A 15,603-nucleotide genomic window follows, 5' to 3' on the forward strand; every position below is an offset into this window, starting at 1 on the left:
AACACACGGTGAGTGTTAAATTCCTATGCTGTAAAGGTTGGTGGGCATTTTAGTTGTTGCCCTGCACTGAGATAGGTGGCTTGCAGCATTCTTTACATAGACATTTGTCTATCATGTCTGTATTGCAATCACATGATATAACTATGTTCTTCTACATAACATGTGTTTGTTTTGAGAATCTTTACAGCATTTTAGACAAACATCTCCAATGAGGGAAGCTTAGTAACCTGGATTTTCAATACAGTGTGCTTAAACATGCCAGTATGTCTGGTTGCAATTCCGATGATAATGTTTCAATAAATATAAATATATATAAATATATACTTAGTTCATGAATGGTTTGATGGACATAAGAAAAACCCATTGGTGTTATCAATTTGTGAAGAAGGTCAGAAACGTTTAATGACTGTGTTTAGAGAATATCTTAAGTGGCTTGCTTTTGAATATTTCCACAGGTGCTTTTCAATATATTAGTTATTTCAGAAGTGTTTTATATTGGTGATTTCATGTTAGACCACAGAAATGGTCTATCTATACATTTATCATCAGCTGGAATTATGTACACTTAAAAAATTGAATGTTCACACAGGAGCACAGGTGTTGCAGGAGACTTAATTCTTCATACTTATTGTTAGTGTGTATCCTCCCTTAAATCTCTTCCTTAAAAAAAATCCCTCTAGAAACATTAAGCATTGAAATATTAATATTGGTTTTAATTCTCTCATATGATATGCTGAAATACAGAAGGTTCAGCATTAAAGTCTAAGCTGTGTTTTTAATTTATGTTGATGCATATGTCAGCTGTAGATATTTATATATATGGAAATTCATTTCTTTTCTCAAGCAGGTGTGATTATTGAGGAGATTATGCTCAAGGATCTCAAGGAGATTTCAGATGGAGAAATCAAAGTAGCAATTAGCACTGTGTACATGTCACTGGAGGTAAGAGGAAGCTTAAAACAACATGTTAAACAGCCTTATTGCATATGGAGATGGTTCTTTAAAACAGATTGTGAACAAGTTATTTTCTCAATATTTTTTCAGTATGAGCAGAATTTTCAATGATTTAATTAACTTTGAGAGAAGTAATAGCTGTTTGTTATCTGAGTTACACGATTATGATATTATGATTATTCCCTCCCATTAAATTGTACCAGGATGTGTTAAAAACAATGGCATAAACAAATTGCAGCCTTTGGGTGAATTGAAGGTGTGAGCGTTCTGTTATACTTCAGTTGGTAGTTACTAACTAGGACTTTGTCCTACCTTTCACTTACAGTGTGGCATTAAATTTTATAAAGTCACCTCTCAGCTTTTTGAGGGGACATGCCTTCTAGAAATCTGTCTTGAAACTGTGTAATGAAGTTAGTCCATTGCCACACTGCCTAAATTAAATGCCTGTTGGTAGAAACAGAAGTACCTCAACAGGCCAGACATTAGTAAAATTTTGATCTTTTCAATCGAAACTATAGATTTGTCTTTATGAGTATCCCTGAGACAACCTGCAAGCGACTACTTGGATTTTGTTTCTTGAACAGTCCCCAACATTTTGTAAAGGCTTAGGGAAAACTCTTGTGTAGTATGCTTTGAATTGTTATCTCAAGACATTAATGTTACAGATGTCAGTGGCTATCTACCTGAAGGAGAGATATGTGTTTCTGGATATTCTGTAAAAATATTATTTTAAAAGTATGAATGCTTAGATCACTGGACAAGTATGACGTGACACTATTATTTCTGGTTGAAGTTTGCATACTGACATATTGATTAATATTAAAACCTAAGTGGTCTGAAGAAAATCTCAATAACAAAGACATTTTTATATAGTACGTATTTGTAATTTTCAGTCTCTTCATTTGCTTGCAAGTCACCCATACAAAAGTATTTGAAATATCAAAGAAATTGTCATCTACTTTTGCAGTAAATCAAAACTTTTTTTATACCTCAAGTGCTACTTAAAAAAAAAAGTAATTCTCTTGAATAGTTCTTCCATTGTATGTCCTAGGATTTCCTACAATATGTGTCTTGTGACGCTTTTTACAAAAAATAAGGTGCTTCTGTGGTTGAAGAAGTTTTTGGTACAATCCAGCTAATAATTATCTCTGGATTTCTGCTTGCATACTAAAATATACAAAGCAAATTGGGTAGCAAAGCTTCAAGAAATGAAAGAGAATCTATTCGTTTTCTGTTAGTTGTTTCAATATTAAGCAATCTATACCACCAAAACTGCATTGCTTTATGAACCATATTTGATCCTGAAAATTTGCTGAGGCTGGGAGGAAAGGGGATGGGGAAAGATAAATCCCTATAAGATAAATCCCTGTAAGATAAATCCGTGAAAGAGAAAATGGGATTTTAAAATATTCTTAATAAAATCTTAATCTCCTTTTGTTTTAAATCTTTCTCTTTTACTCTGTCACTTTCAGTTAATGGCGGACAGAGCTAGGAGCTAATAAGGAGCTAGCTTTAGCATTACATTTTCTTCTTGTTTATTTTGCATTAAATCATGTTTAATAGCTATGCAGAATACAGACCTTGCCCTCCACAGATCTAAGCTCCAGGTAAATCTGAACTCATCTTTGCTACTCTTTATGCTCAAATTAATTGTAACTCGGAACTTGTCTTCCATTTGGCTGGATCTCACAATTTGACTTTGTCAACAGTAGGTGTTCCTAGACCTCAAAGCAGGCAGATTTTTAGCCTTTTTTCAGTGACACTGTAACATGTGATGCTGACTTACCTTGCCAAAGAAGTGTTAAGATGTGGTGGTCAAGTAGTAAATGCTTCATAATTGTTTTTCTTACATAGCTAGTGGTCATTATGGAGTATTACAGCTGGAAAGGGGGGGTCAGCGGCTCTGACCCAGGAAGAGGTGACCGGTCCGGGGAGATGGTCCTGAAAGGAATCGCCTTCCCGAGGCCCGGTGTCTTCCCTCAGCTGCTGGCAGAGGAGCCCTTGCAGAGGCTGTCAGCTCTTTAGTGATATCAGCTCATGATTCCAGCTCAGCTCTGCAGGGCAGCCTCCAGGCCAAGCCAGACCAGAGAGAGAGACGAGAGGCTCGTGTGGCTGGTTCCGCACGAAGGGAGCTTTATTGTGGGTCCCCTCCGGCGAAGGGGAAAGCCAGGGATGAGAGCTCTCTCTCTGCAGGGGCCCAGAGAGCTTGCTTTTATAGGGATACAGGGGATCAATAAAGGCCAATGGGTTACAGAGGATCTGGGATGGGTGAGGACCAATGGGTTACAGAATGATCTGCATAGAGTCTCCTAAAGGATTGTGGGTCTGCCTTTACTCGCCGTGACCAAAGAAGTGGTTGCCTTTCCAGGGAGTCCTGCTGGGCGATTGTGAAATCTCTTATCTCAGCAGAGATCCCTCCGGGGCAAGGGCTGGGCATACCCCACAATGGAGGGCAGAGGAGATTCATTTACCTGTAAGAACAAACTGAACAGATTTTACTGATAGATGATTCTTAGTGCCAGTCTGTTAAGGAATTTTATTACTAGTATTTTTGATGGGATTTCTTTCTGGAAGTCACAGGTACCTTCCTTCCTCTGCTTTTTGCTGTCTGTTGTTCTGCTGTGAACAGTTGGTGCCAGAAAGGGCTAGCTTTTCAATGGTGTTAGGTGTAATGTTTGCAGTTATTGGGATAGAGATGAGTTTTGCATTTGCTGCACTGATGCCTTAGGGTTTTGGCTTTTATGTTTTTCAGATCCTGTAGTGCTTTAGTACAGTAACTAGTACAGTTTTAGTGTCTAACTCTAGAACTCCATATAGCCTCTTAGCTACTGTTCTCCCGTTCTGGTTAGACATAAAAAATCTTCTCTAGGCCTGAGACTCGAGGACACCTTGTTGTTCCAGGCCCCAAAACATGTAAACAAAGACTCAAAAAAGGGGCAACAAACTTGGGGTAGGTAATGACATCATTACCTGAAATTGTAATTGGAGAAGTAACCTTGATATGCAAATGAACCAAACTTATAAAAGTGTGAAAAACTCGTGACCCATTGTCCATTTTGGGTGTAGCCCTGGGGCCCTGTCTGCCCGTAGTGTACCTTATTGAAGGCCCTTCAATAAATACCCACTTTTATCCTCTGAATTTTGTCTAGCCTCTGTTTTTAGGTAGCCCCAACAAGGCAGCAGCATTACTGCTCTTTGTTCAAACATTTTCTGAACACCCTCATTTTTGGTGCTTGACCAGCAAAAGATGTTTTTTTACTCAGTATTATTAGCAGTAGGAATCACACGTAGTTGCTTTACCCAGTATCAGAAGCACAATACATATAAGGAAATTACTGACAAAACTGTCCAGACCTCTCTATTCAGTTTAGAATTCTGTTATGACCTCAGAATACACAAACTTTAATGAATTCATTATTTTCTCAGCAATAATAATGGTAATTTGTTATTCATCCTCAAAGTGCTCCACAGACGTTACCTGATTAAATATTAAGGAAACGTGAAGAACAGGCTTGGTAACAGGTGTTGAATCTCTAGTGTGTTTGTGTTTTTGCTTCTTCAGAAGTATCACAAGGTCACTTTTTTTTCTTAAAAAGCAACAAATATGCAAAAGTATCGGCCACTGAAATGCTTTCTATAGGATAGTCATTTTGTGTGGATGTGTTTAGGTTTCTCTAAGAGTCTATATGCAGCTTTGCATAGGCATTTCTGGCCTTCATGGATTTAGGTGGCATTAAAGCTGTACGATGAAATCAGACCTATGTCACCAGTGACTGGCAGAGTGTATGCTGCTTGGATTTCACATGCATAACCACTTTATTTTTGAAGAGAATGACAAAATAAAAGTGACACTGCCCAGATCACAGTTATTTTTGTTGCCTTTGCCGGAAAGTTTCCCCAGGTCATAATAATGATTACTCATAGGATATTGTAGCAAAATTCAATGCATGTGTTACAGTTAATTTCTGTTACATTATGTTATACCCTGAGAGTATCTTTTGCTGCTTCTCTGCTGGAATTCTCTTGGAAATGAGAATGTCTTCTCAATGTGACTTTCTGGGAAAGTGATTTTTTTTTCCTGAGAGAGGAATACTTCTGTTGTAAAGTGAACTCTGTTCTCTGCCTTTTTAAGTGTGGTGCACTGGGAGAACAATCCATGTTTCATGAGTGTTCAGTTTAGTTGAAATGGCTCATTATAGCATAGATTAATAATATGCTTGTTGGACTAAGTCTTTTATCTGTTGGTTCATGAAAATTTATTCTAACTGCTCACAGAACTTACGAATAGAGAAAATAAATTACCACATGAGGAAGCAGTCCAGTCAGTTGAAGATAACATCTATGATTGTCTGCTACTGACTGTGAAAGACAAGGGAGTGTGTATGTTCTGAAGGCTGACTGGTCTGTTGAGGTTCATGCCTCTGGCCATGGCATCCACCTACTTCATAAAGACAGTTTCCAGGTTGTAGAGGTTGTATGCCACTTCTAAAGGCTTAGAGAGCATGTCAGAGCCCCACTGGAGGCTGCTGTCACTAGTGTTGTTTCCTCAAGAAAGTGACCTGCAAGTTCATGCTGCCATGGGAAGCTTGGCTGTTCTTAGGTAGCCTCCACAGTCCAAATGAGTTGGGGATGGTACCAGTAGGAAGTTATTTCTCTTTTAACAGCTTCCCCCTTTGTGGCTTTGTGCCGCAAAGTTCTCAGAGGAACTTAGAGTGGCTGTTCCAGCAACAGTAACTTAAGAAATACAGAAATGTTTGGGTGCACAGTTTATCATCTTCCTTTGAAAAAATAGTCTGATCCTGGAGGTACAGTTTAATTTTAAGGCTATTTTGTAGTAAGAATTGCCACTGTTTTACTGATTTGGACAATTTTGTTTCTGCATTTTGAAAAGTGATGTTTTTAATACTTCTGTAGAGCAAATCAAGAACCTCTGTCTTAGCTGAAGCATGTCAAACAAGTGCTAGGTAGACCATTACACCCAAATATGTGAGATTACAATGTGTTTCTTTGAAGATTTGAACTTTTGTTGTCTATCTGTAATGATTATGTGTATATATTGTGTATTTGGGAACTTTTTTCTTTCAGTGTAAATATAAACGTATTTTAAATGGCAGATTGGTCCATGAATTTGTTTTTAATGCTAAAAACAAAGCAAGAAGCAAACCCAAGTAAACATGTTAACATTTAATCTTCCAGTAATGGAATTGGAAACAAAATTCGCAGCAACTTACAATAGCAATGCGGTTCAAAAGTATTTTTCTGATGCCTGTTGTGAGAAGTTAGGGTATGTAAAATAAATGATGTATGGAGCTGTAGGAATGCGACTTTTGCAGACTACCTTATGTCTAAGGAACATTAAACATAGGGTTCTCGTTTAGCAAATAAATAACCATTCATTTCAATGGCTGCATAGTCTGGACTTTTGTGCATATTTTTGCAAAGATGAGAAGAGGCCATTAGGGATTTAATATAAAATAAATCGCCACGGGGTCTTCTTGTAGTCCTAGTCTTTCTGCCACATGGTGTGTCACTAATGTGCATAAATGGGCTTAAATGAATTTGTTATCTGTATTACATTTGCAGTATGTATATATTTATATATTATTTTTTAATTGTGTTTAAAAATAAAACATTAAATACATCATTTTTGAGAGTTGAAAACATACCATTTGTAAATAAATCAACCTTAATTAAGGTCTTAAAATGTCAGTGTGCAATATGTGCCTTAGGAAAATTTATAACATATATAGTACATAAAGCTTAAACATACTTTCTTTGCTTTTTCAGAAGTATTAGGAGGGTGAATTCGTAACCTCATATGACTGAGTAATGCAGCCACACGTGCATTGATGTAAATACCGTACTCGTGCTTAGACATCTGACTGCCGTCTTCTGGAGACAATAGTTGTTCAGTTGATGCCTCAGGTCAACCAAAGTACCCCAGTTGTAATGAGTACAATCCAAGGTGTGGAGAGATTAAACAGGCAAGCTGAATTCTCTGTAGTGACTCTTCTCTAAAGGTGTGAAAGGAATCTGGTGGGGAGAACCATTTAAGTGGTGGTTTTAAGTGGTTGCTGTTGCAGCCAACTGGGAAATAAGCCAGGCCAGTCAGAGCAGTGACAACTATTCCTTAGCTGCCTCCCATGATAAGGACAAGACCAGCCACCTCAAGTGTATTTATACCAATGCTCACAGCCTGGAGAATAAACACTAGGAACTTGACACCCAGTTAGAAAGTTAGGGTATCATAGGAGTAACTGAAGCATGATAGGATCACTCACATGACTGGAGAAATATGATGGATGGCTACAGGCTGTTTATAAAGAGAGTCAGGGGAGGAGAGGAGGGGGAGTTGCACTTTAGGTTAAGGAGAACCTTGAATGTATAGAAGTCAACTACAGTGACTATGGAAGCCCTATCAAATCCCTCTGGGTCAAGGTTAAAGGGGTCATCTCCAAGACCGATCTCCAAACCAAGACAATAAGGGCAAGGAAGCAATATTTGGGTCATTTAAGCAAGCTCTAGATAACAGATCTTGGGTCTTTTAGGTGTCTTCAACTATCCAGACATTCTTGGTAGAGCAATACAGCAGGTCACAAAACCTGTCAAGTTCCTGGAATGCATAGAGGACTGCTTCCTCCTACAAATGTTAGATGTGTTAACCAGGAATGAGGCACAGCTGGACTTGCTGCTCACTAACCAAGGAAACCAGCTTTGTAGTATCTCACTCAGTGGTGGTTTTGGCTGCAGTGATCACAGTGTGGAGTTTGGGGTCTGGCTGTGCATTCTGAAGGTTAGTACTAAGGCAGAGGTTTTAGATTTTAGAAGAGGAGAGCTCAGTTGAAAGGGAAGCTTCCACAGAGAATAAAGGAGCTAGTGACTGCAGGGAGTGTTTCGAGGTTGCTCTCATGGAAGCACAAAACCAATTCATCCTCTTCAAAGGGAAGGGAAGTAGGTGGAACAAGAGACCCTCTTGGTGTAACTGTGAGCTTCTGAGTCTGTTCAAGACCAAAAGAGAGAAGCACACCAGAGATGGAAAAGGAATTTAAAATCTGTTGAGAACCAGGAGAACATTGCCAGGGCATGAGATGCTGTTAGAAAAGCAAAGACTCAGCTTGAATTGAAAGTGGCAAGAGATGTCAGAAACTACAAGAAAGGGGTCTTTGAATATATAAACAACAAGCAGAAACAGGAGGAAACTACTGGCCTAGTGTTAAATGGGAGAGGTGAATTAGTCACCAACAACACCGAAAAGGCAGAAGTTCTCAACACTTCCTTCATCTCTGTTGTCGCCAGCACAGTTGGGTCCCAGACCCTGGAAACAAAAGTCCATGTTGATGCAAACACAGACCCACTGTCAGTGAAGGAAAAGTTGCTGTGTGGGCTATTACAGGAACTTGACCCCTGCAAATAGATAGGACCTGACAATATCCACTCAAGAGTATTAGAGAGCTGGCTGGGGTCATTGTGAGGCTGCTGTCCATAATCTTTGAGAAGTTGTGGAGATCAGGAGACATCCCAGAAGACTGGAAGAAGGGTACTGTCACCCCATCTACAAGAAGGGCTTAAAGGAGGATCCAGGAAATTATAGGCCCTGAAAAAGTTATGAAAAAAATCCTCCTGGGAGAATTAATTGCAAGTCAGATGAATCAGGTGGTTGGGAAAAGCCAGCATGGATTCGCCAAGGGAAAATTGTGCTTGACAAACCTGATTGCCTTCTACAGCAAAGTAACCTGCTTGGCTGATGTGGGGCAGGCCATGGACACTGTCTGCCTGTGTTTCTGCAAGGCTTTCTCTATGGTCTCTCACAGCCTCCTGGTGAAGCTGTTGTGTAACAGCCTGGACAAGCTGCCTGTGCAGGGGGTGGGGAACTGACCCACAGGCAGCACCCAGAGTGGGGGTAAATGCCTCCTTTTCCAACTGGCAGCCTGGCACAAGTGGGACCCCCAGGACTGGTGTTGGGCCCAGCGCTGTTTCATGTCTTCATAAGTGGTCATCCAGAGCACTTAAAATCACTCAGGGATCAAGTGGACACTTTGGAAGGAAGAGCCAACCTGCAGGAAAACGTATGTAGGCTGGAAAACAGGCAAAGAAGAACCTTACGAAGTTCAACAAGGACAAGTATAAGGTCTTACACTGGGAAAGCAAATCCAGGAGCGCAGCACGGGCTGGGAGCACAAGTCTGGGAAGCAGCTCTGTGGAAAGCGACCTGGGAGTCCCAGTGAGCGACAAGCTCAGTATGAGTGAGCAGGGTGCTGCTGCAGCAAAGGAACCCGGTGAGATCCAGAGCTGCATCCACAAGGGCATCATCAGCAGAGATTGTCCCATTCTTGTCAGCGTTTGTCTGGCCACACCTGGAATACTGTCATCAGTTTTGGTCCCCACTATACAAAAAAGATTTGGACAGGCTGGAGAGGGTGGGGAGAAGGGCCACAGAGATGATCAAAGGACTAGGAAGCCTGACATGTTAGAAAAGAAGGCTTAGGTGAGACCTTAACACTGGGTTCTAGTATTTAAAGAGTGGCTACAAAAAAGATGGAGACTCTGTTTTTACAAGGAGTCACATGGAAAAAATGAAGGATAATGGATACAACAGTTATTGCTGGAGAGATTCTGATTAGATAGACACAAGAGGAAAATTTTTCACAATGAGAATGGTCAGTCATTGGAATAATCTCCCCAGCGAAGTGCTGTATTTCTCAACATTAGGCACTTTTAAGATTCATCTGGGCAGGGTGCTGGACCACCTTGTCTCGAGTGCTTTTGTCAAAAAACTTTGTTCTAGATCATCCTTGAGATCACTCCTAACTTGTTATTCTATGATTCAAAGAAGTGCTTCCTAATTAAGTATGTGAAATCAAAAGGCAGCAAAAATGACCTTGGTTACAGTGATTAGTGGGATTGCTTATAGTTTTCCTGTCAAGACCATATTCCTTTCAGAAGATGATATGGGGGTGGTATGAGCTATAGTTCCCCCAATCAGTGAGATGCTTTTGCATGAAGTCATGTAGGATGTTAGGCAAGGTATTACTACAGTCTCTTGAGATATGAGAAAAATGTAAACTTGTAAAACTGACTGAAACCATTACATTTAAAAACCTTCCCAACTCAGCATGTACTCATTTTTGAGTTTTCGCAAGGTGTATTTGATTATTTTATTCTATAGTACTGACGTAACAGATAGTGAGCCAGAAGCATCAGAATTTTTTGTACTTGCAGTATCACTTAAAAAATGCACAAGGTAGACACTGGTATCAGGTGTGCAGTGGTATGTCTTTAGGATTTCACTTTTATTTTGGTATCTGAAGAAATTGCATAGATTTCATCGGTTATAATTAGTGTGACATTTGGTCTAATTCAGCCCAAGCTATCATTTACAATTTTGCCTTTAATGATTTAGTTCAGTCTTGGCTCAAAAGTTAATAAACAAAGTAAAATACCTATGAGAATTATTAAAGGAATGAGCATAAACAATTTACTAACATTACAGTAAAAATGTGCTTGTGCTCACAGGTACATTGTTCAAAAAGATAGACTATTTTCTTTTGTATTGTTTCTGAAATGTGTTTAAATAAATTAAGGTGGTTTCTTTATGAAATACAGCTGTAAAATATGCACTGTCTTTCAGCTAAGTAAAATGCTGTAATCTACAGTATCATTATTGGCCTGTATTTCTGACTTCTACAAAGCTGACTAATTTATCATTTGTATACTCTTCCAGTTCTTGTCAGTAGCACTCAGCTTAGCTGCTTATGGGGCATAGACATTGACAGCGGGAGGTGCTGTTTTGAGAAACGTTCAGCATAAAGAGTTGTTTCTATGAAATATAATGTACTTTTAAAACAAATTCAGTGTAAAACCTAGGATGAACGTTTAGCATTTTAAGATCTGGCCATAATGCATAAGAATATAAGAAGTGGTAATAGGGATGACAATAGGAATATTAGAGAAATTGTATTTTCTGCTATTTAGTTTTTGTTTTTTCTTTGCTATTGTGTGGGAAACACATTAATTAGAACATTGAACTGTTGCTCCAACATTACAGTATCAGTCTAGCTTTGAGTAAAAAGACATTTCGAGTTTGCTAGTGTTAGTGTTACTGTACTACAGAAGCCAGCAAATTTGTCAACAGGAAGTGAAGAGAGATACAGTGTATTTCGAAACAAATATTCTCCTTGGTGACTGCTTTTGTGTTTTTAATTAAAAAGGTTAAAAATCCACCCACTTTCAAAATCGTGTAATATTTATTTAGAATAGTGATATTTTAATGTAGAAAACCCATGAAGTATGTTTGATACGTCTTGAAATGTTGCTTTTGTTCCATCTCTTTGGCAAAGCACATCCTGAAACATCTTCTGAACTCTTAATGTAAAGTAATGCTTAGCACTTGTAAACATTACAATAGCCTATGTTTTTATCATACACCACTGAATTTTATACCTTCTACTACATATCAGAAGCCTAGTCCTGAAACTATTGGGTATTTTAAGATGTGGAAATATTTTGGAATTTTGAATTCGGCAGGTCAAGCGCTCTGAAAGATTTTTACAATGCATATATGTTCTCTGTTTAGATGACGATGGGAAAGATCCATGTTTTGACTCCGTGTAACTGGGTACACTCTCAGGACTTGAAGTCAAGTGTTTTGTCTGACCAGAAACTTCGGGGTTTATTTGATTTTATATACATTTTAATATATTTGATTTACAGTACAGGGATTAAAAAAAATTACAAAATTGAAATTCAAGTTGAAAGCCTTCAGCCCTTATTTGAGTTTTCAAATACAGATTTGCTAAGAACACTAATTCTAACAAAGACTGCAATTTTCCTTTCTCTTTTTCTAGGAGACAGATAAAATTTTCTCAGAAAGGTCACCACTTCTGTTTGCAGAATTATTCACAGCTTCTATGTGTCTCTAATGAAATACAGTTTTCATCATAAAGCTGCTGAATGAATGATATTCACCAAAAATATAATATCCTATGCAACTCCATAGCTAAATTGCTTGGTTAGATTTTGTGTACTTAAATGAATACATATTAAGTCTAACCTGCATGCTTTTTGTGGCAGAAAAACCAACATTCAGAACTCCTGTGTATACTGTGACTACTGCAACATCTTACTTCTTTACCATTTTTTCTTTTTCCGTATAGACTTGGTAAAGTATAAAATGATAATTCCTTCAGGGTAATCTTGCATTGCTTTCATAAACAAAAATTTATTCATAAATAAACACCTTTATTATTTTCTCCATAAGAAATTCTGTGTGCGAATATATAATTTTTAGTCCTGAAATTGTTGCATTTCTGAAATGAAACAATGTCTTTAACCAAAGTTACTAAGGACAGATTGAATTTCTTAATTACAAAAAGAAAAGGAGTAGGAAGTGTTCAAGGTCTACATTTGTTTTTCTCCTGACTGCATTTTTTTTTTTTTTTAAATTACTTTGTCTGAAGAGTAAATCTCAGTATTTTGAGTTCTGTAACTCTCCTTATGTGTGATTTGTGGTTAATAAAAAAATCGTCCTTTGACTGAAAACTTAGGTATGGAGAGATTTTAATTTCTCACGTTAACATAATTTTTGTGATTTTGTACAAAGCCTGAGAGTTTTCATTACTGTTTAGATTAAAAAATAAAAAGGCAAAATGCAAGCAGAATAGGGTACTTTCTTCAGCTGTGATCGTGTAGCTCTCAATGTGTCAGAATTTCGTATGCCTGTTGTGTGTCTGCCTTCCAGAATTCTTAGTTTTGAACAGAATATAAACACAATACCTAGGCTCACTTAGGTGAGGAAAAACCTACTGAGGCCACAAAATTTATGCCAGAGCAAAACAGTGGCAGCTGCTTATTTTATCTTCCCCAAATAAGAAAAATCATATTTTTTGCATTAGTGGGGAATTGAGGCATGTATACAACCCTTTCACACTTTGGGAGGATGTCTCTCAGTTCTGTGAGAAAAAATGAAAATGTCTGAATATGGCCTGCTTGATTCTGTGGCTCAGGTCAAACAAGATTATAGAGTTGGTAGTGAAATGAAACAGAGAACCTGAAAAACTATCTATTTTCATTGTGGGATGTTTTTTCTTCCTCCTTTGCGTGAACAACTAAAGCCCTTGGGAAAAAAATCTCTCCTTCCCTGGATGCTACCTTTACAAACAAAATAGATCAGTTGGTGTTTGTTACCGGTTCTGCCACTTTCTACAAGAGGAAAGATGCCACTGCTAGATACATTGTAACTTGGTGGCATTTTATCCTTCTGGTCTTACTGCTGTTGTTGCCTTAGTCACATTTTCAGAGAAATTTTATAAAACTTGATTCTCTCTCCATCCTTTACAAGGGTGGGGGGCAGGAAGGTGGGGAGCGAAGACCTAGACTTAGAGAAAAAGAAAGGTAAGAGTAAACACGGTCCACAAGGAATCATCTTCAGTCCATTCTTCTTTATTTTTCCCACTGCAAGATTGCCAGAGAGATATGGTCAGCAATCTGTGCCTGGATTCCACATGCAGGACTTGATTGTTTCTTAGATTTCATGGATGATAGACCTCTGTGTATGCTTGTTTCATTGTCAGTATTTGTCACTGTAAGTCTAGTAAGGAAAAAAGTTGGAATAAATTAATTTTGTACCTTAAATGGGAACTGTTAGGTCAGCTCTTCAGTTGGTAGAACACCATGGACTTAGACTAGCTGTAGATTTTTACATTGGAAGAAGGACTTGAGGATGAGTTTGAATAATAAATGGCAACTTTACAACCAAGAACCTCTGTAATTGTGTTTTAGAACCAAAAATCTTAACTCTGATTTAAGTGTAATTTTTTTGTCCTCTTTCATGACATATTGAATCATATTCTTCTGAAAATACGTTGTTTTGGTCTAAAATGTTTGTCACCTTATCTTTTCTTATATAAGCAGTGTTAGCTAGGTTGCTTCTCAGCATTTGCTATTAAAGAAGACTTTCTAAATAAAGGGGCTAGAGATAATGCAGAAATAAAAAAGTGATTTTCCTTTCACATCTCTCAGTTGAGTATTTGCCATATGGGTTGCTCAGCATTACACTCTCAGCAGGTCTAATTTATGGTAAACACACAGTGAGTGAACAGAAAAAAAAAGGCAATGAAAATATTAATACTCTTCCTTCACTCCATTTTTTTTTTTTAACTGAAATCAGCTTATTCAGGTTCATCCCATATAGTTGTAGCACTTAGTTGAGTATGTGTGTATTTTCACTCTGCTGGGAGTTTGTGAAGACTGAAATGCTGCACTTTTCTTGCCATGAGACTGATTTGCTGGAGCTTGCGTGGCAGTGTGTAAATGACACCTTCCTTGCTCTGGTCTGGCATGCTGCCAGCTGCCCCAGGGCTGTGCTTTCTCCTTGAAGGGCAGTTGGTGGAAAACATCACTTTTCTTGCTGTGGGATGGGGTGCTTTAGCTTTTCCTGGGCTTCTGCAAGAGGATCACCAACTAAATGAATGTGTTCATCTTCTGGGCCACTGCTAGGATTTGGATCAGGCACAGAAGGAGGTATAAAATAAATCAAAAAATAAATAATGGTACGGTATTTTCTCAACCACAGCCGTGGAAATTGATAGCATCAATATTTTGAAAACCTCCCATCTCCAATGAGCTCCTGGGGCTTTCTCTTACTATTGTGTATGCTTTCTTTCTCTCTGTGGGCTTTCTTTTTCCCTAGGGGCTTTGCTGCCATTACTGTCCTTCAAGGACTCAGAGCTTGGTCAACCCAAGTGACTACTCTTTAATCAGTGCTTCCAGCCCAAAGAAAGAGTTTTTTCCACGGGTGGGTCTGCATTGCTATATTTAAAAATACCCCAGAAACATCTGTTTTACGTTTAGGAGCAGGCATATCTGAGCAAAAGAAACTCCATCGCATAAACAGATGCATTGTTCTGAATAATAGAAATGGCTATCATTATGCACTTCATATTGCAATTGCAAACATGAAATAGCTACAAAAGAAAATGCCTTAAAAAAACCAGTGGTTTGCATCGTGCCCTTTCTCTTACGGTTGGACGTTAGACCTTGGTAATGCATATACACTCCTTTTTGCCTGGATGCTGTCTGTTCCAGCAAGAAACCTGCACATTCCCATTCCAGATATGGATTCAGCTGAGAAGGACTTGAGGGTGCTGGTGGAGGAGAGGCTGGACACAATCCAGCCATGTGCACTCACAGCTCAGAAAGCCAATTATCCTGGGCTGCATCCAAAGCAGCGTGGGCAGCAGGGCAAGGGAGGAGATTCTGCCCCTCTGCTCTGCTCTGGTGAGACCCCACCTGCAGTGCTGCATCCAGATCTGGGGTCCCCAGCACAGGGGGACATGGACCTGTGGAGAGAGTCCAGAGGAGGTCACCAAGTTGATCAGAGGGATGGAGCACCTCTCCTGTGAGGAAAGGCTGAGAGAATTGGGATTATTCATCATGGGGAAGGGAAAGCTTTGGGGTGATCTAATTGCAACTTTCCAGTACCTGGAGAGAGCCTACAAGAAAGATGGAGAGAGACTCGTTACAAGAGCATGTAGAGACAGGACAAGGGGAGATGGCTTTGAGCTAAAAGAGAGTAGATTTAGGTTAGATACTACGAAGAAATTCTTCCCTGTGAAGGTGATGAGGCACTGGAACAGGTTGCCCAGAGAAGTT

At 38.9% G+C, this 15,603-nt stretch overlaps 1 protein-coding gene across 9 annotated transcripts in view; it reads left to right on the forward strand.

Moving 5' to 3' along the window:
• Nucleotides 1-15,603, forward strand: part of PRUNE2 (prune homolog 2 with BCH domain) — a 137,231-nt gene that overhangs the window by 37,383 nt on the left and 84,245 nt on the right. For 6 of the 9 annotated variants that reach the window (XR_007200844.1, XM_048291053.1, XM_048291056.1 and 3 more), the window contains exon 6: nt 845-942. Coding sequence is in view for 8 of the 9 variants with exons in the window: in XM_048291053.1 (XP_048147010.1) it covers nt 845-942 (98 nt within the window). In the remaining variant the exon portion in view is untranslated. The remainder of the gene's footprint in view (nt 1-844; nt 943-15,603) is intronic. The other 3 variants (XM_048291054.1, XM_048291057.1, XM_048291062.1) reach the window with 1 other exon arrangement.

This window comes from Corvus hawaiiensis, chromosome Z, assembly GCF_020740725.1.
Source record: "Corvus hawaiiensis isolate bCorHaw1 chromosome Z, bCorHaw1.pri.cur, whole genome shotgun sequence".
Lineage (NCBI taxonomy): Eukaryota > Metazoa > Chordata > Aves > Passeriformes > Corvidae > Corvus > Corvus hawaiiensis.